The 26,519-nt window shown below is 37.5% G+C and overlaps 1 protein-coding gene across 3 annotated transcripts in view; it reads left to right on the top strand.

The window, feature by feature from the left end:
• The first annotated feature begins 17,562 nt into the window (after positions 1 to 17,562).
• Positions 17,563 to 26,519, top strand: part of LOC142352974 (uncharacterized) — a 17,861-nt gene continuing 8,904 nt past the window's right edge. For all 3 annotated transcript variants that reach the window (XM_075405139.1, XM_075405138.1, XM_075405140.1), the window contains exons 1-2: positions 17,563 to 19,812; positions 23,514 to 24,438. In XM_075405139.1, the coding sequence (XP_075261254.1) occupies positions 17,743 to 19,812; positions 23,514 to 24,438 (2,995 nt within the window). In that variant the 5' untranslated portion in view covers positions 17,563 to 17,742. The remainder of the gene's footprint in view (positions 19,813 to 23,513; positions 24,439 to 26,519) is intronic.

Here is a 26,519-nt window from a genome sequence, read left to right as displayed (position 1 = left end):
CAAAATGGGCTATTATAGACTTTCTAACTCGTCTTCTTCAAAAAGTTATTAACAGACGTTTTTCAAGAAGATCAACATTTTCTTCACCTGATTCGAGGGTTCATTAAAACTTTATGAACAAATCAAAATATTGGCAATTACTTCTACACAAACTCATCAAGTACGTTATCACTGCAACAAAATGGGCTAACATAGACTTTCTAACTCGTCTTCTTCAAAAAATTATTAACAGACGTTTTTCATGAAGTTCAACATTTTCTTCACCTGATTCGAGGGTTCACTAAAATTTTGTGATAAAATCAAAATGTTGGCATTTATTTCTACACAAAATCATAAAGTACGTTACCACGGCAACAAAATGGGCTAACATAGACTTTCTAACTCGCCTTCTTCAAAAAGTTATTAACCGACGTTTATCATGAAGTTCAAAATTTTCTTCACCTGATTCGAGGGTTCATTAAAATTTCATGAACAAATCGAAAAATTTGGAATTACTTCTACACAAACTCATCAAGTACGTTATCACGGCAACAAAATGGGCTAACATAGACTTTCTAACTCACCTTCTTCAAAAAGTTATTAACCGACGTTTATCATGAAGTTCAAAATTTTCTTCGCCTGATTCGAGGGTTCATTAAATTTTATGAACAAATCGAAAAATTTGGAATTATTTCTACACAAACTCATCAAGTACGTTATCACGGCAACAAAATGGGCTAACCTAAACTTTCCAACTCGTCTTTTTCAAAAAGTTATTAACAGAGGTTTTTCATGAAGTTCGACATTTTCTTCACCTAATTCGACGGTTCATTAAAATTTTGTGAACAAATCAAAATATTGGCATTTATTTCTACACAAACTCATAAAGTACGTTATCACGGCAACAAAATGGGCTAATATAAACTTTCCAACTCGTCTTTTTCAAAAAGTTATTAACAGAGGTTTTTCATGAAGTTCGACATTTTCTTCACCTAACTCGACGGTTCATTAAATTTTTGTGAGCGAATCAAAATATTGGCAATTACTTCTACTCAAATTTACAGAGCATGTTATCAAGGCAACAAAACTGGCTAACATAGAATTTGTAACTCGTCTTTTTCAAAAAGTTATTAACAAACGTTTTTCATCAAGTTCGACTTTTTCTTCACCTATATCGACAGCTCTTTGAAAGTTTTATGTAGAGATCAGCATATTGGCAGCTAGTTCTACACAAATTGAAAAATTAAGTTCTTACGGCAGTAAAATAAGTAAAATTGGCTAAGTTAGACTTTCTAAACTGTCTTTTTCAAAATTTTATTCACAAACGTTTTTTATGACGTTCGAAAATTAGAAGCAACTTTGAATTTCATCTAGTGAAGCTAGACCACCAATGTTTGGTGTTTTACGCTCTCCACATTTAAGCGTAATATGAAAATGAGTTCAATATGAGCCTAACAAATCCTTGAACCGATGAAAATAGACTAATTTTAGGATATTTTCTCGCTAATTTGCGGCCAAAAAAGACCAAATTCTGAGTTCTTCGAGAGAAGCTGGACAAAAGATTGTTTGTGTAATACGAATCCCACAACTGAAGCAGTTCTGACATTGATTTTGGTTTCCTTCCAACAATTCTTTGACCCGACGAAATCAGATCCTCTTTTAAGCAGAACAATTATTAGATTTTTCGATTTTTCGAAACTAAAAAATTACGGAAGACGAACTTTCATCTCGAGGTGCTGGAAGTAAAATTTTGTTATTCATACTCCTTATACTCTGACTGTGGATTTAGTTGGATCACAATTCTTTGACTCGAATAGAAAACGCTGCTGTTGAAAGTTTTGGTTTGTTCTTTTTCCAACAAGAAAAATATAACTGTTTAGAGAAGCTGGACCAAATTGTTTAAGTGTTTCATACTCGTAATATATAGGGGATAATAAATAATGATAGGAATCCTCACCCTAAACATCAAAAAAAGAGGACGAGTACTCATTAACTTACAAGACAGAGTCAACACTGAAATTCAAAGATTGCCTATAGAAGGACACATAGATTGAGATCAATATTTTATAATACATCCAAGTTGAAAAGTACGAAAACAGTTATCCTCAGAGATGGCTAAAATTAAAACATCTTTGTTTATTATGCTCATCTTTTATCCGAAAGCTGACTGTCTATCCGTTAGGTGATCCTCTATGGACAGCGTGTTCGACATAACTTATAGTATTATATCTTTTTTAATATTAGGAGGTTGCTGATCATTCAGCACTACCCTTGCATGTTTTTAATACATCTCTTCCGATGATGAAAAAATGTAAGATTAGCGGTGAATTGTGCGGTGAATTTTTGTAAGAATTGCGATTTTTAGCGGTGAAAAATTTTTCACCGCTTAAAACTTTTTTTTCACCGCATTGATCGCATTGAGCGCTAATCTTACACTTTTTACTCAAATTCACCGCAAATCTTACATCTTTTAGCGATTTTTAGCGGTGACACCTCGACCCGGGGCGGTATACGATGCAACTAGTGTGGATGGCTTCACATACGCCTGAATCTTGCAATCAACCGCCCTCGAAGGTTCTGTTGTTAACACTACAGACTCCGCATCACCCAGCTCTTACTCAATTGCAAAATTGATTTCATGCACAAGTAGAGCGTAAGCAAAAGAATGAGGCCTCATCGAGTGGGGTCACTTTATAGGAAATTGGAAGAAAACTCATCGAAAAAGATTCGCTGACACCTATTTTTTTTAAGTTTATCCTAAAATGTGGCTAAAGTGAAGCCCGCCCACAAAAATGAGCAAGAAGCGAAAATGACACGCGGGCGAAGTCAGTGCGAAACCGAATCTTTGAGAACCTCCTGAAGATCTTCGCGGATTTTTCCGATCTCTGTAAGCTTTTTTAAACCTATTAAAAGCTCCAAGATGCCAATTGACTGCAAAGGAGCACGCAAACTCAAGAGGCTGAGAAGTTTTGGAGGTACCGGTTTAGACATTTAGATGGCTTCCGTGCTTTAGATTCAGTCCTTGGCAGTAAAGATTTGTGTTTATCTTTCACAGCAACCACGTTGCAAGTATTTACCAATTTGCCTCAAACACTTGGCAAAAGTTTCTCTGCAAGTCGCCTAGTTTCGTTCCACGAGAACAGTTTAATTTTTAAATTGACCAAGTTGCTCTGTTCATTATGTTGTTGCAGCTTCACCTTGCAGCAGTTATATCAGAGGTCAGTTAAATTGATTTATTCAACTGAATTCTCTTCAATATCCAACAAATGAGAAGGAGCTAAAAAATATTTTCAAAAACTTTGCACATCTTTTTTAGTTTTTTTATAGAAGAACGTTTGACTACGTTGTAAATAGAAAAATCAAAAACTGCTTTGCAAACAAACCGACCATTTTTCTAGGTTTAAAATCAAACATACAAACATATCGATCATCTCGTACGTTTTAATTACCGAACGGACCGAATCTTTTCACACCAAACATACCGCATCTCTTTTGCTTCCAAAGACAACCTTAACGACTCGTTCTCACGTTTAAAACCGATAATGCAGAACAAACTCTACGTACCGACGCCTTCTTACGTTTGAAAGCAAACATACGGAAGATTTTTCACTGATTCTTCTTTGCTTTCTTACGGTCGTCTCAACTGGGCCCCTCTTTCCAAACATAGAACGCATAGATATTTCCAATGAAGTAGATTTCTAAGTTTTAAAAGCAAAATTAACTAACTGGGGTAAAAAACTGTAACGCAATGCATTTTTAATCATCTTTATATAGATTGGTTTTTTCTTCCGCGTAAATTATGCGGCAGGAGGAAATAAGTGAGGGGAAAGCGAGCGGAGCGCATTTTCCTAACTCGTAATCACAGATAAGCCTAACCCACTTCCACGATTTTGACGAGGTTAATAAAATGGTTTATTTTTTATGATAAATGATTTCAAATCAAATATCCAACTTCGAAGTAGGTTTTGTTCTTCTTCTTTTTACGACGATTGAATCTTGTTATGCTCATGCCAAATTGTTTGAATAACTTCGCACTACGAATTTCGCTTTTGCAAAATATATTGAAATCGCGTCGCGGTTGACTGTAGCTTCACTTCTTCAAAATCAAATTTTGAATTTGGATTACACGCGACGAACGCTTGTTATCTAACTTTGTAATAAAACGTACAGAAATTGTAGAATTTTGTATTTTGTCGTTAGAAGGCTTCTAGCTGAGGACTGGCTAGCGCCCAAAACTCTATCGATTTCAAAAGGTTTATTCGATGGGTCGTCTATTTGCTGAAACTGATGTCTTTTGTCCTCAGTTGCTCTCGGCCGCCGTTCAAAAGTTCCGTTGATTAAATAAATTAACAGTCGAAAATAAGTAATCAAGCCAAAGTAACAATAACCGGCACGAAATGTTCTCAACTGCAATTAATTAATCAATCGAAAATGTAGATACATAAACTCAAAAAAATATTTACACCAAATAATGGGTGCACACTTCTAAAATGAACTTTCATTAAATCAATTCCCAGCTTCTGAAAAGTATTTTGCGTTTCTCAAAAGTGTTCCTAACTATTTCAGTCCTATTTTTAAAGTTATCTCAAAATCTGCGTTTCCGTCTTAACAAAATCTACAAGTCAAATTTGTTGATTGCAAATTGTCTCACAGTCCAAATGGTCTTGACAAAAATTAATCAAGCTCAAACTTACTTTTAAATTTTTCTTCTCTATCTAGAACCAACTGTTCTGTATCCTCTCTCTTCGTTCTCTGGCTTCGCGATTTTCAATTTCTACTCTCAATAACTTGGATGCAACGCCTTCTGCCACGTGGCATTAGAAATCTTTACCTGTGTGAACTACTGTCATTACACCTCTCTGTTCTACTACTCGCTCTTTTTGGGGGATGGTTGATTGCTAGCTGCATTGATTTCTTTACTTTCGCTCTTTTGGAACGCTCTTCCGAATATGAACTCAACTCTCATTGGTCAACGAAACAAGTCACGCTGCACTACCTCTACCTATATCACGAGTTATGCAAATTTGTTCACGCAAATACCAATCCGCCTACTAAATACCAAACGTCAATTGCTTTGCATAATACATGCTCCTCCCTATTGTACTGAAGAAACGAATCACCTGACTTTTGAACCAATTAAAAACCAATGTTCGAAAATACTCCCTTACCATATACCAAATTCAGCAAAAGTAATCTGATAGAGCACACGAATAATCAAGGTCGTCATGCTACGATCACACGATTTGCAAGATTGAATGATTTTTAGACCAACGAAATATTCGCGCATGTCGCAATTTAACCCGTACGTTTAAGAACTTTTCCCAACTCCTCCGGAATATTCCGAAGTATTCCGTTCCAATGTACCAACCATTCCTTTTCAAAAATGATAATCATCTTTCTGCTAACAGAAATTTTTTAGTTGGGTTAAATGGCGACACATTTCTCATTGCATCAAACGTCAATTATATTTTTTTATCAAAACAAAAACATATCTAGTTTCCCTTTGTCTATCTTTAAAACTGCTTCAAATGTCAACCCGTAAAATATTCCTAACAGTAGTCTGAATTTCCACCGGCACCCTAATTTCGAAATGAATGCCCTCCTGAAATCTCGCCTGTCCATTTCAGAGTGGGGTGGGTAATTTAGAGTCTCTTTTTTTCATTGTTCGTTATCTTCTGCATGCTTGAAAATACCCGAGAAAGAGGTTATTTGTGAAATCTGAGTAATCCGAAATTTATGTCGACATAGGGAGTGGGGGTTGACTTAGGCTATAAATTCCATCTTTTAGTCCATAATATTCTAAATTCGTTCGTTCATACAATATTGGACATTTTTTCGTTGTTTCAGGAGCCATAGTGTTTCCTCATATTGTTTCCCAAATTTCGCTATAGCGCAATACATGGTGTAGACAGAGTCTGCAAACCATCCTCATTTAACTTTGCTATCCAATATAAACTGTATGTGCTATTTAGAAAGTACAGTTTGCCGACATAACTATTAAAACTCATTAACTTCCGTGATCTCGGGTTTTCCAAGGAATAAACGTTTATTAACACCATTCTGGGATTTAAAACCTACTCCTATCAGAAGGACATACTGCCTCGGGCTCTCATCCCGATTTTGGTTAATTTTCAATGAATAGTTTAGAAGTTTCATGAGTTAAGAGTTTTCCTAGTTTTCCTGGGATAGTGACCCGGGAAAGACGATTTAAGCCTGTTTTATGTTTCATTTGTAATTAGGGTACTAATGGTTGCAAGTCCTGTGATTTCTAAGAGATAACAGTGACGCTAAGTTTGACTTCCTCCTACTTCGATCTAACTCACTTTGGGCGCTAATATCTCGGGTTCAAATTCTCATATCGAAAAATACCCCATGATAAGGTCCTATTGAAATCATCATTTCTATCCGTTCCCAGATTTTCATGTCGATTGGTCACTTTCCTCGGAAATGGGGGGTGCTGAGCGAATTCGGTTAATTCTGTATTTTTTGAAAAATTCTCTAAGTTCTTTGTCAAATTTATCAAACTCGATACTAGTTCTCATTCATTCTGCTTTGCTATCATTCTTTATACCACACTTTTAAAGCAGCTCGTTTTTGATTCACTTTTTGTATACCAAACTTTATTCTTTTCTTTTTATCTGAATATTGTTTTCTTTTCATTATTCATTTGGTTCCTTTTCGTTTATCCATGGACCCAATTGAATACAATCAAATTTTCGAGTACCATCTTAATAAGACAATCCTAATACGTGTATCGACAATTTATCCCGGAACGCTTTCGTTCGTAAGTCGAAACGCTATCATTTTTCTGATGGCGTTCTTCGAAAGAACGGAAGAACTGTTGTTTCTGCCTCAGCGGCATGGGAAACTATAAAAAATATTCACGATGTAATTCTTGACCATAAAGGTGCGGGAAAAGCATTAGAAATTTTTGCCGCTGAACGTTACGACATTTACAAGTTGCGGGATATATGCCGCTCTCTTACTTCGTTTTGTACTGTATGCGCCTATCGACGTCTTGTTACTATCGAGGGTAAGCGAATGGTGCAAATAGGTGAGAAGAAGCGGATAACAATTTGTCGGGCATTAGGTTTGGAGCCTAAGGAGAAGCTTCCTTTTAATGTCAGAGATGCTCCTTCAATAGATCTGCCGAAGGAACTGATCGACGTGAAAGATTGCGCGACTAACCGTTATAATTGTTTCCTTGCCTGCATTAGTACACGACTTACAGGGTCAATCAATAATTCTGAAGCACTCGTTGTCGCGTTGGAGGTAGCTCGGGAGAGTTGCCTTATGAAGTGGTACGACAGTTACTACTTTCCGCGTATAGATCTTAATCAGAGCCTGAAAGAACGCGGTATCCAAACTATTGACTTGTTTGCTCTGGCTGAGATCATGGGAGTGCATATTATTGAGTACGATGCAGACAATGGGATTTGGGGTTATTATGCGGGCAATAGTTGGGGGAGCGAAAATGGCGCAATTTATACTTGGTTCGAAACGTGCAAGGATAACGAGGCTCACTCTATGCTTGTCGTGGGTGCCTTGAATAAACCTAAGGAACCAAAATCCAAGAGTCGTCGCTATTGAGGCTACCCGGATTTCGTGACCGTAAGTGTAATTAGCCCTACTTAGACTTTTTGCCGTTTCTTAACAAAGGGGTCGTCTTTTTGTCTATTAGCTTTGAATAGATCTTGCTCATTAGTCGAAGTCGCTTTTGTTCATTGTTAATTAGAGTTCGATTAGTTGCATTGATAAACTATAATTACTTCTAGCTTGTGCTGTGGTAAAACGCAATTTAATTAACAAAAAAGTTATTTGTATCAAGCGCTTTCATGTCTTATTAAGTATCTTTGTTTAGCTTGGTCATTTGATTGATTTGCAAAATTATATATTCTACAGAAATTGACGGAATTGAATCGAACCATCTTTATTAGATATGAGATTCAGAAGGAAATCAAACACAAACTGAACATCTATTACTGAACAGATAAGTCAACTGTCCAGAGGACTTTGAATTAAATATGAAATGACACAAATGCATCTTTAAAAATTTGTAAGCACTTCAACAAATCTTTGGCTATTTTTTTCTGTGGCAAATAGTTCTAATTAGCCAGAATTCTTAATTGATTAGATTTTTAAATAATTACTTGAGATGTTTTCTATATGTACTAAACATCAGGGAGCCAAAATTTTTGCATTTTGCAATCTGCTACATGGCATTTTGGTCCACAATGAGTAATTAGGGGGATTTTCTGCGTTCACTTACCGAACAAGTATCAAGTGTCGTTATTTTGCCTAATTATTAACTTGTTATCTTTTGTTGCTGTAATCAGAGATAAGTGAACGTTTATATATTTGCTAAGAGTAATTGTTTGCCATATTACGGTGCACTTGAAAAATTTGAGTTCGGATGAAACATTTAAGGTAGATAAGAAAAAAACATCACAAATATACCAATTTTATTATTTTTCATGTTTATCGGACCAACTCCAAAGTTTAATGGTAAACTGTAACAGTAAATAGTAATTTTGAGTGTAAAATTGATTTTATTAAGTTATCAGCTCGTGGAATTTCATATGAAACAATCAGAACCAAACAACGCTGGATCGAATAGACACTTGTGTATATCACAGCATGTTTGTAATGTCGAGTGCTAATTTGTACTGAGGTAGGTGGAAAAAATCAGCGGAAAGACGTTGGTACTTTCCTTTTTGGTGTTTTGACATATCACAGAGGAACTTTGCTCAAACGCTTAAGGAAACGTATTGATTTTTCGTAACCTTCTAATCAAATTATATCTTAGAGTAACTTGATTTTTGTTGACCATTAGGGTGGATTGGCTTTAGTGAGGTTATTTTCAAAGAACACAGCTCAGAAGAAAAATAAAATAGCGAATCAATATTTTGAGGTCTTTTCTTTGTGTACCATCCACCACTTCTCCCAATTTGATGGTATATATTAATTGGACAGACCCATCCCCTAAAGAAACACAAAAATTAGAGCCTGAATTACAATCCCAAACCTTTTTTATCTAATCGAAAAACATATAATAATTTGACAGCAACATCAATTAAAGAAAGTCAACACAGTCCATTATCAGTTTAGAGAAAATTAAAATTAAATCGAACACTAAAGAAAATCTTCTGAGATATAAATTGTTAAGAATCACTATTATTAACAAAAATAATACAAATTTGACTCTTCGCATTATCGACTTGAGTAGAAGATATAAAGACCTTGGGGGAAATTAATGGTGAATTAAACAAAAAAAGAAGCAAATCAAAATAAAATGGCATAATCAGAATAACTTTGAAATTCGTGGATTCACTTCAATAACTATATGCCATCACAAAACAACATGCCAAAATAGTTAACAAATTTTTTTATCGAGCAATAGAAAAAAAACACCATTCAGTTGTTCGATGCCTGAAAAAGTTGCAATAGAACTACAAATAAAGGCAATATTGAAAATTTTAATTGGAGTTTACGAAAACAAATGGTAATTCAGCCATTCAAAAAATGAACTCTAGCCAATGAAGTGGCTGAATTATTGCTGCAAAAAATTGTCAATTAGAATTTCGTATTTACGACGACAATTAACAAATTAACTAATGAATTAAAATTTTGTAAACAAATTGGACCAGATAAAAAACGAAATGATTGCTGGAAACAACCAACTAACATTATCCACTTATTTCTCATCGTCAGCTAAGGGAGCCGGCCAACAGTTACACTAAATGAACGACAAAGCAGAGCAATAAAAAGCATTTCTGAAAAAAACATGCAAGACTTCCCCAAAACAAATTTCACAAGAAAATACAGAAAGCAATAGATATTGACTAAAACAATCGTTTCCATTACCGAAATCCTCTCTATCAATTGATATGTACTCTGATCGAAGAAGGTCCAACAGCCTACAATGAAAACCAACAGCGTTTTGAAGACCAACAGCGTACAATTCCTAATAAGCAATGAGCCGAAACGATTAAAATGATTAAATTACGCGTCTTTACCAATGAATCTCGTCAATAATGGAATTATGAGATAGCACAACAGAATGGACCTTAAAAACTTCTCTTTAAAAAATTCTCAAACTCATTGAAAGCTCTAGATGTGAAATGTAAGTACTGAAGCGGCTAAATTAATCTCTTTACGTATGAGACAAGTCCTTAAGGAAAAAAAATGGTCAGACAACAAAAACAGCAAGTTTTTGCTCAAATCAAATAATGGCTGATAAAATAATGGCTAGAACAAAAGATAATAAATTGATGAAAAGTTTTAGCTGTGAATGAGAACCAAAAATGAATTTCATTTATGTCCCACTGGACCTATCGTCTTTAATGCTCAGTGATAATTCAACCGTAAACAAATAACAAAAAAAAATAGGCAAAATTAAATATTCACTAATATTTTATATCATTGAAAAAGTGTCAAGGTGATAAAAGAAGCATTAGGTGACGGGTGGTTAGAACACAGGTCTATCTTATCATTAGTACCCAAGTGATGAACATTTGAAAACATTAGTCATATTGATGAACTTTAGAACCACTGAAGCAAAATGCACAAAATTTATTCTAGCTTCTAATTTCTCACTCCACTTTTAATATATGTAGAATAATAAATTCTTCACCCTAATTATTTTCTCTTTGACATGAAAAACTCAAAAAAGTAGTAAACAAATCATTAAAAAAAGAGAGCGCACCAAATAACCCAAATATTTTGCATTTAAGAATCTCTCACAGCATTTCATTGTGAATCTAAATGTCCTGGCACGTGTGTTCTGTAATTGGGGATGCATAGCCTATGCCGGAGAACGAACATGATATCATAAGAACCACATTTTTCAGTCCAAATTCTTCCAATTCCCCGACGACCAAGTTAACAGTATAACCCCGAAAATTTAGCGAGTAGTGTTAAAAGTGCTGCCAAAAACGTGAGTTTTAGGAATGGGTTGTTATACGAGCCCAGAAGTTCGAACGAGCTGAGGCATGTAGAAAATCAGTTCCCTGAATTGAAAAGCAGCAAAAGTATTTTGTTGGATATGCGGCCAGAGATGCTGAGTTTGCTTGTGTCGATAGAGAGCCGAAAGAGTACCGCAGTATTTCAACGTAAAAACAAAGGAAAATTGTATGTTGAGGCGAAGTCAAATTTGGTGTGCAATCTACATTTTGTAGCTCCACCGAGGCTGAATTTATTGTGTGTCGTTACAACAAACTCTGTGGCCCTCCAATTGAACTGGAAAGGAAGAGTAATGATGATAAAAACAGCGTTGAAAATGGAATTGATGAAAATGAAAGTTTGACTAACGGCAGAGCAGATAATGACGACAAGGATTATGATGGCAACAAAGGCGGCAATAGAAAAGTTTTTGGTAGTGACGACAACGAGGACAAGGGTGTCAAGGAAAACAAGTATCATGTTCTTGAGAAGGACTGGAAGGACATTATTGACACAATTACCAAAACTAACGACAATGAGGACAAGAAAGATGATTTTGCGAACGAGGTCACGAATATGAAAACAATAACGGAAAAGAATTTATCGGCGAAAATGAGCTCATTGACGAAAATTTCGGGAAAAAATGACGTCAATGAACAAGAAAGCATCAATGTGGACGCGGGCAACAACTACGATGCCGGCGCCAACGCTAGCAAAGTTGGCAATTTTGGCCAAAAGGACAACATTAACAACCCTAAATACGATAACAGCAAAGTCAGCACTGAAAACAACAACAAAAGTAGCAACAAAAGCGAAAATAACCAAATGAACAACAATAGCAAAACTGAAAACGATGACAACAACAACAACTAGAAAAACAATAACCACAACAACAACGGCAATAACAACAACAGCAACAACAACGACAACAACAACAACCTGGTTCAATCAGCTGGGCCTCAAAGCGGCAACCCAGAGACTCCAACCTGGGAGACGAACCGACCACGCAGTGGGACTGCCCATCCCACCTTCAGTCAGGAACCAGTCGGCTTTTTAACAGAGGGGAGCATAGATCTGGCATATGACTCCCTGTTGATTGTACTCCAAGCCGAAGACATTGAAACAAAGCCCGGCCCCTTGTGCAGACCGTTTGGAAAGACAATTGGCACAGAAAAATCTTTCCTGCAGTGCGAACTGTTCGAGAATAACTCCCACATACAACAAAAGCTGCAGCGGACTGTGTCGGGACAGACTACCCGCCCCTGCAAAAAAAATCTTTGAGAACCCCCGCCGGTACCCGCTGCACCTCATTTAGAACCTTCTTCAGGACGGGAGCACCAGCATTGCGATGCCAGTCACCAGACTGCAACAACCATTGCCACAAAGGACATAAATGCAGTCTCCTCCAAAGGAGCAGCTAAGAGCCAGGGATCTGCCCCACCCACAGCAACAAGAAGATAACCCTAGTACGCAGAAACATAGGGCATCGGAGACTGCAAACCGTTCCCAAAGGTCAAAAATCACAGTGTAGCTCCTGCAAGAAGACAATAGCCACTGGAACATGGCAAATTTCCTGCATGTCCTGCCAGTCGCTAACTCACAAGAACTGCATATTCCACGACAAAGTCGAAACTAAAGCCCAGACAGGCGAATGAACATGCAAGAAATTTGACTCACCCCCGCCACAAGTAGCAGCACCCTCCGGCTCTCCTAACGAACTATTGCAGAAGATGGAAACCATTCAGCAGAGAGAAATCAGGGTCCTTCAGTGGAATTCTGACGGACAACTGACCAAAAGGAGTGAGCTAGGAGACCGCTTAGTCAAGTACCGAATTGACATTGCCCACATACAAGAAAAGAGGATGAAGCCGAAGAACAAGATGCCCAAAAACCCCGCCAAATCGAACGTGAGATTTAATCGCTCGGAACAATCAAGAGGTGGACACCTCTGCTTGATCAAGGAATATATCCCGTTCACCACACCAAAACACCATAACCAACAACGTGGGATAGTGGCCAGCACCACCTTCAATAACAAAGTCTCGAAATGGAAATGGCTCACCTTCTGCAACGTCTACATCCCTCCAAACACAGCAGCTGAAGAGAAAGTTCTCTTAACAGACTACATCCCGAGCGACAACGATTGTTTCCTTGTAACAGACCACAGGGGTCACTCCAACTTATGGAACCCCACTCAGCCATCAGACAGCCGCGGGACAAGAGTCGATGAATGGATGAACGACGAAAACCAAGCATGCCTGAACACAGGAGCCGCGACGAGTCATAATCGCTCCAATGGAAACTCGAGCAGCGCAAACAATTTTCTCGCACCAACCACATGGGCGAACAAACTGAAGTTGCAATCACTGGAGGGCTTTTGTGGTTCGAACCACTTAACCATTCTAGTCACTATAGACTGCAGAACCCGAAGACTCAAGCCTGGGAAAAGAACCCGCTGCTACATCACGCCAGACATTCGGACACTGATTGAGAAGAAAAACCGCTTGCGCTGCCATTGCCGACTAGAGTGCCATTGCCGACGTGCGGAGTCCTGGAGCGGCGGGACCAGACGAAATAACGCCAGCTTTCATCAAATCCTTCAGACAAAACGCGAACAGCGCCCCCTGGCACTCTACAATGAATCCTGGAACAGCGCAGAAGTTCAGCAGGACTGGACAAATGCAGCGATAATCCCCCGCTCAAGACAGGAAAAGACACTGCCTCATTTGCCTCGTAGAGGTCTATTAACCAGACTCTTTGCCTTGCAAAAGTAATGGAACGTATGATAGCCATCTTGCTTGTGCACCTAATCAAAACCCGAGGACTCTTAAGCAACAGCCAATGCGGAGGAAAAAGAAGATATGCTGTAGAGATTTCATCATTGGACCCACGGACGCCATCGACGATGCGTTCCAAATATGAAAACCTGGAAAATTTGTAATGGCCCACTTCGACTCCAGCAAAGCATTTGACCACGTGTGGAGACGGAAACTTCTTCTTACCCTCATGGACAAAACTGTCCCAGCCAAATAAATTGGTTGGGTGGGAGCATTCCTTACTAATAATCAACAGACAAGCAAGATGTCTGTACGGCGCAGCACTGTGTAGTATCCGGAAGCTTGAACAATGAATCCAGCAAGGATCCGTACTTGCCTCATTACTCTCAATACTGTTCTTACTGTTCATCGACCCAGTCTCCTCATGAATTAAGGAAGAGCGCTTTTCAAGGACAATGTCTCCGTGTAGTCGATCAGCCTCGACAAAAGAAAAACCACCAAAAAATCCAGGATGCAGTGAACCATGTTGTGGATTGGAGCAGAGAAAGCAAGCTATCACTCAACGCACACATGAGCAAAGCTGCATGCTTCTCCGCGGTTTCCGCAGATGGAAACCACAGCTCTATATCGACAAAAAAAATGCCCTTCAACGCAAACCCTACGTTCCTGTGTGTCCGACTTGACTGGCTTTTGTCCTGCTACGCACACGAGGAAGATGTTAGTGGGAAAGTCAAAAAGAGAACATTGGTCAGGCGTGCCACGGCCTCCAAAGATTGGGGATGGCACAAGAAGAGCCCTCGAAGAGTGTACCAGTCTATGCGGTGTAGCGTTTTTGATTTTGCGGTAACTGGCTGGCAACCATGGCTGAGCTAAACAAACATGGACAAATTGGATAGAACTCAGAACGAAGCTCTCCGTGCAATTACCGGACGGTACTCGTAAACTCCACTGGAGGCCCTTCACCTGGAATCAAGATTTTCAAGCTATGGTACTCATAGCAAAATGCTGATAGCCGCATCCCACCAGAAAGCCTTCCGCGTCCCAGTCGAACACCCAAGAGTAGAAGCGTACAACTCGTCCGTCAAGAGACTCAAACGCCAAAGCTGGAAGTCCCCGACACAAGAACTGTTGTTGAATCTCCCCGATGAGCTCCGGAAAGAAAACAGCCAGCAGCCCGAACCAGAGCGACCACCGTGGGATATCACAAGATCAACAAATTGAACCGTGTCGGACACGATTGCAGGCAGCCAAACCAAATTCCCAATAAAAACTGCACTGGAATCCCCGAAAAATATGAAAGGTGACGTCTACCTGTACACAAACGGCTCAGCGTCAAACGATAAACAGAAGGGTGGATGCGCAGTTTTGTGACAACAGGTGACCAGAGCATGCCAGAAGAGACAACGAAGCTCAGCAAGAGAAGAGGAACTATCACATCCTCCTTCGACGAAGAAAAAGCAGTAGTGCTTGCCGCCGTTACTTGACTACTGTGCAACTAACACCCAGAGACACATGCCATAATCTGCTCGGACAATCAGTCTCTCTGCACCGCACTTAAGAAGAGGAGCGAGAGCACCTCCGCCATCCGCGCCCACCTAAACAGTCACAAACCGAAGTTCACAATCCAATGGATGCCGGGACACTCAGACGTCTCCGACAATGAAATCGCTGACTTAGAGTTTCGGTAAGCAGCAGACACGGCAGAAAAAGAGCCAGAACTGACAACATTTTGTGCTGCTCTAAGTTGCAACCGCAGAACCATCCAAGACCCCGAGCCGTCCCACCATCGTGCCATGAGAACCTACAGAGGCTACATGTTCAAGCCAGAAGCAAAAACTGTCAAATGCAAAAGGACGCCGTCCTCCTCGCGTAACTCAGCAGTGAACACTGCAAACTTCTGAAAGACTCCGCCAATCTAATGGTTCCGACTGTCGACCCGATGTGCCCCTTGTGTGCCCAAAGATCGCCAAGAAATATTTGGCACCAGAGAACCACGACTGGAACTGCTCACTGAGGAGCCCGATGGGGGCGGTGGCGCTCGCCAGATGAACTCTGGGCGCTTAAACCACAACCACACACACACACACAACAACAACACCAAAAACAACAACAACTTCAACAACCGCAATGACCTTGACGAAAATGACAAACAGGCAGTCATAAAAGACACTGTTGACAATAATGAAAATAACGATTTTGACAATCAAGGCAACAAGGGCGACTATGAAGACAAGGCCGACATAGACGAGACAGAAGTCAGTACTGAATGTTAATGATGATGACAACGCTTACGAAACTTATCAAGAGGACAGCAACAATTACAACAGAGACGGCAACAATGACAAAGATGACAGTGACAACGATAGGGGTCTCTTCAAATGTAAATGCACCTAAGGTGATAAAAAGTATTGTAGGAATAAAAGCAACTACTATACAGTAGCCTCTATCCGAAAATATTTTTCTTTGTTAAAATGGCTTATTTAAGCATCTTTATCTATTTTAATCCTGAAATGATGTATGAAATAATTTCAGGTTTCGAATTTTCTACACATCAGAGAATTCAATATTTGTGGAGCAATTTTCAAACATGTAGAATCGCTTCCAACAAACTTGCTCCAAAATTAATACAGTGTTTTCATTCCGCCGTCAATTGTGTCACTCTTTTCTGATCAACATATGTTGTAAAAATATATTTAAATTTTTTTATTTTTTGACCAAATCATTTACAAAAAGCTATTTCAGTAAAAGAGTCGAATTGAAAAACAGGATCTTTTCCATTTATGCCCCCCGCAGCTTAGTGATTGCATATGATTTGCCACCCCCCCCCCCGGATTAGTGGGTGCATGTCCCTACATGCACAGGGGAGGGGGACTGGGGATTTTTGAAGGTATTTTTTGTGATTTTGAAGTTTCCATTAGTTTGACTTTCCCGCTCAAAACTAACAAGCAGAGAAAATTTTCCTCAAATAGAGATGCGGAAGTTTTTAAACGAATGAACAAATTCTGTTGAATGGCAACAAATAGAATCATTTGATCAGGTTTTCACAACTTAATATCAGGGAGAGTTAGCATTGCACTCTTGAAACAACCTGAGCTAGACAACTCTTGGTCTTGGGCTCTCGGAAGTCAGGCTCGTTAACACTTTTATTAGAAATAAATATTGGCTCCAGCCGTAAAATCTAATTACTACAATGTTGCTTTTACAAAAAGTTTTTTGGGAAAATTTAGAAGAAAAAAAGTAAGAAGTTTTGAGTGAAATTGAGGCAGAAGTCGTGAGAAACCTGTATGAAAACTATAAAAACCGTCTACTAGACGTTCAAAAAGCTAACGGTGTAATGACGCGTTATTAGAGAAGAAATTTCAACTCAAAATGCTTTCTAAAAAACTTCAGACGTACGTAGCTTTTTGGTACCATAGTGTACAACAAATGTTGCTTTTACAAATATTACAATGGTGTTTTTACAAATGCAGTAAACAAAATCTTGATTGAGAAAGTGAACAAAATCGGTAACTTCTGGCGTTTTCGACGCAATTTTTAATATCTGAGACCATTTTTAACAAATGGAAATTGAGGATTTGTACAAATAGCGTCAATAAAACAAAAACATAGGAGCAGCATCTCCCAATTAAACATAACTCACTCTACAACTGCTTAGAATACACGGGGGTGTCTGAGGACGTTCAATTTAAAAGGTTGAGTGATACTTGCTCTAAGACCCTTTGAAAACTTCACTAGTGATTTACCATTGCGATTTTGTGCACATAACAAACATTTTGTTTACTAACATTTTTTTACATAACATATGAAGATAAATTCCACCCCAACTTACATCGCTCAAGTTCATTCCTTTTGTTTACATAGTCAATATGCTCATAATTATATCCTAAACTCTGCCAACTAATTTACCACACAATATCAAGTTCAATATCAAGTAGTTTCAACGACTTAAACACAAATTCCACAGACGCACAAATTTCAAAAACAATTACTAATAGAGTTTTGCAAATTTTAGTTTCGCAAATGAAATTATTCTGATTTTGTTGATATGAGTTCAAATTTACGACAAGCAGTGGAAAGCCATTTAGTGGTGCTTCCCTCTCCTCCGCGTGAACTAGTTGCACTTAACCCTTTTACTCAGAGCATCCTCTCACACAATAATTTGATCTCATCTCTTCTTCTCATGGGACTAAATGGACTAGTTGTTCGAAGACACCCAAAAACGGTTCATAACACACCACAAACTTCGAAAACGTCTCCAGATGGCGACGTGTCTTTCGGATGTTTGTTCATTCCGGCGCCAATTTCAGGTAAAGTGTTTATTTTCAAGATGATTGAAGATCTTTCCAAAAAAGGAGCGGGGGACCAAATTTACAAATCTATTCAACACCAACTCAGAAGTTTAAATGAAGTCGTAGAACAGTTTGAAGGCCCAAGTTTTAATCACAATAAAGTGGAAATACAAATTGTCATTTGTTCTGCCCCGAAAGCTGAAAAGACCGAAGAATTTCAGAAAGTTAGATTGTTAGACACTGGCTGTAACTTGCACAATTCCGATTCAAGCAATATCAGTTCAGTTTTTATTTTTACGAGCAAAAAAAAGTTGGCAGAAGTTATCGCCAGACCAGTCGACTGTTCACCTATTCAGTTTGATTTTGTTGAGAAGTTGATAGAGTTTTACATTGACAATCTAACCAGAGATGAAGTTTATCTTCCAGGCCCAACTCACAAGTTTTTGGGTGGGGAGCCAGTGTCAATAAATCAAATTGAAAAAGTTGTTGAAACTTTCAACTATTTCTTTCCCGACCGTGACAGCAAACTTGAGTCAATTCCAGCCTTCAATAGAATGCTAGAAAACATGCTGTACTGCTACACAGAAGAAGGAAAGTTGGGAAAATTTAACGAATACGCCAAATATTTGGGGGAAGTCAAACTTTTCTCTGAAATGTTATTGGCTAAATTTGAGAAATCTTGTGGGGTCCTGATTAGAGGTTTAAACAATGAACACTTGAAGACCATTGCAAAGATGCCAGAAAATTCCAGGATTCCTAACTTCGAAATTGACTGGTTATACTTGGGAAAAAAGCACATTGTTGCTTTTGAAGTGGGCTTGTCTGAAAATCCCGAAAAAGCAAAGCAATCATCAGTCTCAAATAAACTAAAACAGTGCCTCACAAGAATTATACCACAAATGCAACTTATAATCTATTCTTTTTGGGACTTGTATTCAAAAAACGACACTAAATCGATTGCTGATTTGCTTAAAAATACGTTGAAAGTCGTTGTATGCCTTCCGAACATAAAATATGACATTTTTGAAGCACAAATCACGAGCATCAAAGAAGAAGTCCGGAAGGTACGGGAAACCACTTGCCCAAGCGAATTGGTAATCCTAGTAGAAAAAAATTGGGCACAAGTTTCAAACTACTTGTCCTTTCTGCTCTGCAATTCATCCAGCGATGATCTTGTTTGGCTCCGAATTAATGAACAGTTGAATGTTGTGAAATGTGATAACACGATTGACGAATTATTTGACAAAAAGACTGACTCCTCAGAATCGGTTCTCTGTAAATTTGATGACGTTGAAATTGACCCAGAAGACTCCCGCTCGACCCTCACACACAGTTTCATTGACTATGTCTCTGCTTGTCTCGCCAGTGCTGCTTTAAGCATGTCTGCTTTCATTTCTGATCAGAACATGGGAATTGAAAAAACTGCTCTGGACGTCGACCAGCGATACCAGGAATCGTTCAAAGTTTGGAGGAACAAAAAGTTTGGGGGAAAATATGAAGACCACCCGCAGTTCAATTTTGTGTTAAGTCCACAGCAGCATCGAATTCTACTGGATGAAAGCATTACTCACTTGATTCTAACTGGACAACCAGGTACTGGTAAGACTTTACTTCTGCTAGCCAAATGTGAACAGCTGGCCTCACGCAAAGATATTGATAGAATTTTTTACTTCTACGATGAAGACAGACGTTTGTTTCGTAAACACTTGGACTCTCTGGTAGAGAGTAATTGCAGCCAAGAACTCAAAAGCAAACTGGAGGTAAAAGGAGTTGAGGATTTCAAATATTTCAATTATATATTAAGAGAGTTGGAGAATTCGATTTGCGTAATCATTTTCAGTGCTCACAAAAGACAACAAATCTTAAATACAAGTTTAAAGTTAACTGATACAACCAGCATCATCTTATTTTGCACAAGCAAATTGATCTGAGAGTGTATGGAAAACAACGATACTTGTTTCTGAGCAACAACAGAGTCAAAAGCAGCTGCATTTTTCCCACTCTTGTAGTCGAACTTGTCCGCGTCATTACTGCTACCCTTGGTTAAAGTATCTTTTATCAAAAACAGTTAACCGCGTGCCCAGTGAAATGAAACTTGATACACCTTGCCAAGACTTGCAAGATCTTGACAGTCTTGACAAAACATGGATTATCTTACCGAGATTTTGATAGGACAAAAATTCTTGCCATGATCTTATCAAAATGTATCAAGGAACTTTCTTGATTAAATTGCCAAGATCATGGTTAAACATGGCGATATAAATTTCACTGTAATTGAGAGGCGTAAAAAGTAATCAAAGCGTTGTGATTGCTCTTTTCCTGGACACTATATTCTTAATTTGCTCTTTTCAAAACTTTTTGCATTTAAACAACCGTTTTTGTCCTCGGATTCTCGAATCCGTTTCTGTTAGTCATATATCCACAAATACGTTTCAAACCTACAAACAACGGTTTTTAAATCTTTAGGTTCTTTAGGTCAAATTTTAGGTTTTTTACATGGAACCTTAGTGGGGGGCTTCTCGGTGGCCGTCCTGTATAAAGTGTCTACTACGTACATACCGAGCTAGCATCCACTCAAACACTTCATTATACTAGAAAAAGCTGCTCATTTATTGGTTATTAAACTAACGGGAGCCGCATATTCCGACATTCTTGATAATTCTCTTTAATTCTTTATAAATTTAATAATTCTTGCTTAATGTTATGATTTTCTGCAAATTCATGTTTTTGGGTGCTATTGAATTTTCAAAACTTGGTACATCTTGCCATGTCATGGTTAATATTTCTTGGAAATCTTGTCAAGATCTTGTTTCTTGACACCCATGCAAAGATATTGCAAGTTCGTACATATCTTGATATTATCTTGCCATGTAACATGGCAAGATCTTGGCAAGATTTTCCATGATTAAGATTGTTTCTTATAAATGCATGCTATCAAGTTTCATTTCACTGGGTGACAATTCGAAGAACTAAAGAAAGCCGAAATTGGTGACAAATTTCTAGCGCAATTTTACAATTCGAATGCGCTCAATTTTCTCTCTATTCCTATTTGTACAATTACTCTATCAAAAATCGAAACCCTAAAAATTGACTGAATGACACTTTTTCATCAATATTAAAAACAGCTAAACTCACAGAGTTTACATTTTTTGTTCAAATGTTAAATTAAAACAAACATAACCACTTACCGGTAAAGTGTTATAACTCCGTTGACTACAACCACGTATGTTCGTTGAATTTTATCGCACATAAAATTTGGCGATATTGGGTTTACTAAACAGCTCAACAGATGTTGTATATCAGCTAACAAATTAAGTGAACAAAATCGATTAATTTCGAACAAAATTGTTTGTACCAACAACAATTGAAACCCAAAATCTAAAATTGAGAAAAAATTTAACCCAAACTCTAAAATTAATCATGAAAGAAAGAAAGGCATCTAGTTCTGTCTTTGCAAAAGGTATAATAGAAATTGAGACTAACAGAGACGTGCAATCACCAATTAAAAATGTGCAAATCTGCGTAGCATAGAAAACGAAATAGGACAACAATTATCTGTAAAACAGCAACAGAACAAATCTTAGATCATCACTACATCTAAAAAACTAATTTTAGGGTTTCAGATAACCAATAAGTAAATCAATTTGTTCTTAGCACAACAAAAACCTGCAATCGGTCTTGAGATTCTTTTATGCCAGGTAAACTTGGTGGGGAATCAGGTAATTGAAATTCAAGGGTAAATCCAAAAATTAAATTTCACATTACAAGGTCTTCTCACTTGGGAAAATATCGAAGATAAAATGTCATTGAAAAGTAATTAAGAGAAATTTTTATTGCTAATAAAAAATTGAAAATAACATAGACTAATCGAAATAAAAGGATATAATTACTAGCATATTCAAAAACAATAATCACTCTGGAAAACTTTATAATTTATAAGACATCAACTTGTCTGACAGCTCTTATAAAATAGTAGAGATGAACAGAACTAACTGTACCAACGTCATTCTTCACGTATCTTTCAAACACAAATGCAGCCTGAAACATTTTTCATTTGTTGTCTGAACTCGAAAATTCTTGTACAATCCATAGAATGGTTCAACATTGACCTCAAAAGCTTTGGGATTGGTCGAGCAAGAAATTTTTCATGGGTTGACCTGGAACGAAAACGTGTGTTTATTATCTGGTTTTTTTTTCAAATAAACTTGCAATAGTCATACACGACAATTTTTATCAAGAAACTTGCGAGATCTTATAGGATAACCATCTGTTTCAAGAATGTTGCGACAACCTTCAAATTTTTAATAGTAGTACAATTTTTACCATACGCCTTGTCTGCTTTTGTTTTGCAACTTTTTTCTTGCCAGAAGCTGACTTTCAACTACCCGTTTTGTGACTTAGACTTCATTCATTTGATACTAGTTTCGATCACCGCGTAGCGTACAATCATTAACAACTCTTCCATAACTGAATCTCGGGTCGAGGAAAGATCGGAAAAATATGTAATGCAAGCAATGAAAAATTGTTCTTTTCACCGCAAACTTCTACATAATTTTGCGGTGAAATGCGTTAAAGCTATCTAATTCGGTGAAAAGTTAAGTAACTCGGTGAAATGTGATGAATTTATGCAAGTTCACCGATAGATTAAGCGGTGAACTTTCAAAACTTCATCACATTTTACCCCTTACTACTACAAATTACCGTCCTTACACGGATTCGAACCTCTCACCTCCTGCATGCCAGGCACTTCTTCTTCCATTGCAGTAACTCTCAATTCTAGAAATTCTAGAATATTGGTTTTGAATTTAAATCAAATTCACTCTAATTTATTGAAGCGTTTTCTAAGCAGTGAATTTATGTTATTTCTCCACTAAGTTAGGCGATAAATTTATGTAATCTCACCGTATCCATTGATGATCTCACACAAAATTAACAATTTTTATTCAACGGTGAATTTATGTTATTTCACCGCATTCACCGCTCATCTTACTGAATTTTTCACATCTTACTTATTTTTCCGTTGAATGGCGCTGACACCTCGACTCGGGATTAGACGATTTAACTATTGCTCCCAATCTAAGTTTCATCACTGAAAATTTGGTCTGCGATCTCGTGCGTTGCCATGCGACCAATTAATCTATCCTGTCGGGTTTAATCTTGCTTGCCATTAACTGATTCAGTGTTACAGTAAAACGGCGAAACATATTTTTATTTATATCTCAATTTATAAGAATTGCGGTGTGAGAAAATTACTCATGAAAAAAGTTATCCTTGTAAGACTGAAAGACCAAAATTGATTATAGGCTGTTTATTACTGCTTAGTTCAGGGTAAACAGCCCGATTTTTGTTCTACGCAGCTAAAAATTGTTTTTTTTTGAAAAAAATGTTTGTATTGAGTTTTGTGAAATCTTTAGTGAGGCCCACTAGTGTAGTCAGCAAAGCATCTTCGAGATTTATTTGAGTCTAGAAATGAAGGTAAAAGTTAGTTTTGCACTAAAAGGTACATTTCTGAAAATGATTGATACAGCGAAATAAAATAGCTTTGATGATCGAAGAAATGGAATTCAACATTGATGATAGCATGAAAAAATGTTTACATAACTTCGGATGCTGCTGGATATCTTCTACTGGATTTGGACATGGAACTTATTCGAAAATAGAGGGAGATGAACTTCCTGCGTATTTCAAGCATGAGAATTTGAACATACTCTTTCGAAGTGCAAGCCACATCAGCACTATAACAAGCAAATACATCGAGAAGCAGAGAAATGAACTTCCATTCCCTGTGGAAGCTGTGCAAATTCCTGGATGCTTCTTGGCTGAGCAGCGGAACATATCTGTTAGATACGTCCAGAATGCCGTTGAATACTTGTTCTATGGCTCGGTTGAATTCCTGGGCGATAACTTTTCCAGTAGATTGATTGTTATTATTTCGTCTGATGACTTCCCAACAGAAGACAAAATTGGTCAACTAAAATTAAGATGGAAGGCAACTGAAGTTGTTCTCTGTGAAGACTCCTTGGAAGAAATTTCAGGTTCAGAGTTTCAATCAGTTCTGCTTGCAGTTGACATTAGAGACGAATATATTTTGGATAATGTTACTATGGCTATTTCAAGAGCCCAATATGAGGTAGAAATAATTTTTAATGGGGAGAATTCTGAAGTGAGAGAGTTGCTTTCAACTTATTTATCTCCAGAGAGTAACAATTACTCCACATTGTTCTACAAATTTTTGGATGAAAACATCACATTCACCAACTGGCTGGAGCCACAGGATTCAGATATGACAGATGGATTGTGGTGGTGGGAGAGTGAACTGGGTAAACTGATCAAGGGCAACTCAATCCAAATAATAATGCGAAAACCAATCACAATCAGACTCCAACTTACGGCTGCATTTCCTCGTCTCTTCACATGGCCCTCTCTCACCACCCCTCCCAAACTCAATCAAGGTTATAAATAATAATAAATTCGTTTGCGATATACAAAGAATACAGTCATCATTCATGTATACCGCGCGAGCACCAAAAGGCTGAAAGCCTGTGTGAGGGGCCGCTTTAGAGCTTCTTTTCCCATAAATTTTCCCTTGACTTTGCATTTTTGAAAAAAGTAGTCAATTGCAAATACTTGTTCTAATGCTAGTGAAAAACGTCAATGAACCCAGTAAAAAAGGTTGATTTTGTTTAATTTGATCTTGAATGTAAGTTTTTATCTACTTCCCAGGTCAAGTTGCCAACCCGCTCCAAATTTGTGAAAAAAAGGTATGATATGGATTGATTGTGGTGAATGGTTGTGAGAATTGCGGCTTTGAATTCTCAATGCAATGAATGCAATGAAATGAAGTTAGTCGTAAATCCTAATTACGATGATTTATTGTAAGGTTTGCGGTTACTAAGCGGTTCACTGCTACAGATAAAAAATTCATTGCTAAAAACATCAAATCTTGAAAAAGGATGGCTGGTTATATTTTTATTAGGCGGATTAAGTCTGATTGAAGTTTAGTGCAGTGGTAGCCTATATACCTGGAAAAGCTCGGCGTCTCTAACCCGAATATTGTTTTCTGTTATGCTAAGAAGTTACCAATTCACTGCAAATTTTACAAAAGTAAAGAGTTAATTACAGGCAATTTCAAATGGGTCTAATTTTTCTTCCATTAAATACCTTTCTTTCAAATTCTTTTCCTCGGGTACATTCAAGAATAAAAAGAACTATAACTCACGAGAGCACTGAAATATCTGGATTGTGCCAAACTGGAACTAAATCCACTTAATTCTTTCAAAACTCTAGGCGACAAAAGTATTGAAAGTTCTCGACAAAAGTTACTAAGAAAACGATGTAAACGTATAATTGTACTTCACGCAAAGTGTAAAGTGTGTTGGGCACAATCAACAGGGCGATGTTCCATTGCTCCCATGAAATTAGTTCTTTTCAACTTAGTTTGCCTTTTTTACAGTACTTATTGTAGAAAGTTTTAACGCACAATGGTTGATTTTTGCTTGTTCCTTCTGTTGAAATTTTTCCTTTATATTGCTTTAGTTTGCACATATGAGTTAAAATGTGCTCACTGACAACAATATTTTTGTTTTGTCATTCGAGCCTTGGTTTTTCAATCGTTTGATAAACCAGCAAAATTTCTCTTTTTGGGTAAAACTGATACTTGTTTCTGCCCAAAGTATATTCATAAAAGAAAACTGGGGCGAAATGAATTTCTACCATCAAGCAAATTTTTTTGCTGATTTAAGTTGATTGATCAAAATTTCTGTTCAATTTGAGCACAATTCCTAGTCGCCATTATGCCTTTTCAATTAATTTATGTAACACTTAGAAAAGTGCAAAAGTTGTGAAGCAATTGGGGGCTTTATTGATATCAACAATCCACAATCATACCAAAAATCAACACATCGAACAACTGTCTAAAGTGAATGACATATGAACAAAGCCACCTAAAGGGAGACCAAAATTAGTGGTTTTTTGCGAGAGACTCTGTCTATATCTGTATATGCATTTGTAGGCGCGTTTCTGTGTGTGTTTGTGTGTATGTGTGTGTGTGTGTTTGAGCGAAAGATTGCTGGTGCGTTACTGTCGCTGTAAGAGACTGTGTGTGTTAGCGTTTGTTATTGTGTTTGAGAGAACGGTTTTGGGTGATAGTGTATGTTTGAGTGCAAGAATCGTTGTCTGTATAAAAGTGTAAGAGTACTTTTAAATGTATTTGCGTTTTCAAAAGGTGCGAGTGAGTGTCAAAAAGTGTGTGCGTGTGTGTTTCAAACAATAAGAGAAAGAGCGAAGGCGTCAAATTGTGATAGTGGTAGAGTGAGAGAGAGAGACGGGAGTAGTTTGTGTGTTCGTGTGTTTTTTCTCTGTCCATCGTATATATATATATATATATATATATATATATAAATATATATTATATATATATATATATATATATATATATATATATATATATATATATATATTTACATATAGATGTACGCATAGTTATATATATATATATATATATATATATATATATTTACATATAGATGTACGT

The sequence above is a fragment of the Convolutriloba macropyga genome, chromosome 14 (assembly GCF_964194025.1).
Source record: "Convolutriloba macropyga chromosome 14, txConMacr16.3, whole genome shotgun sequence".
Taxonomy (NCBI): Eukaryota; Metazoa; Xenacoelomorpha; order Acoela; family Convolutidae; genus Convolutriloba; species Convolutriloba macropyga.
Note: the sequence above shows the minus strand (reverse complement) of the source record. Positions and strands in the feature narration are given on the sequence as shown.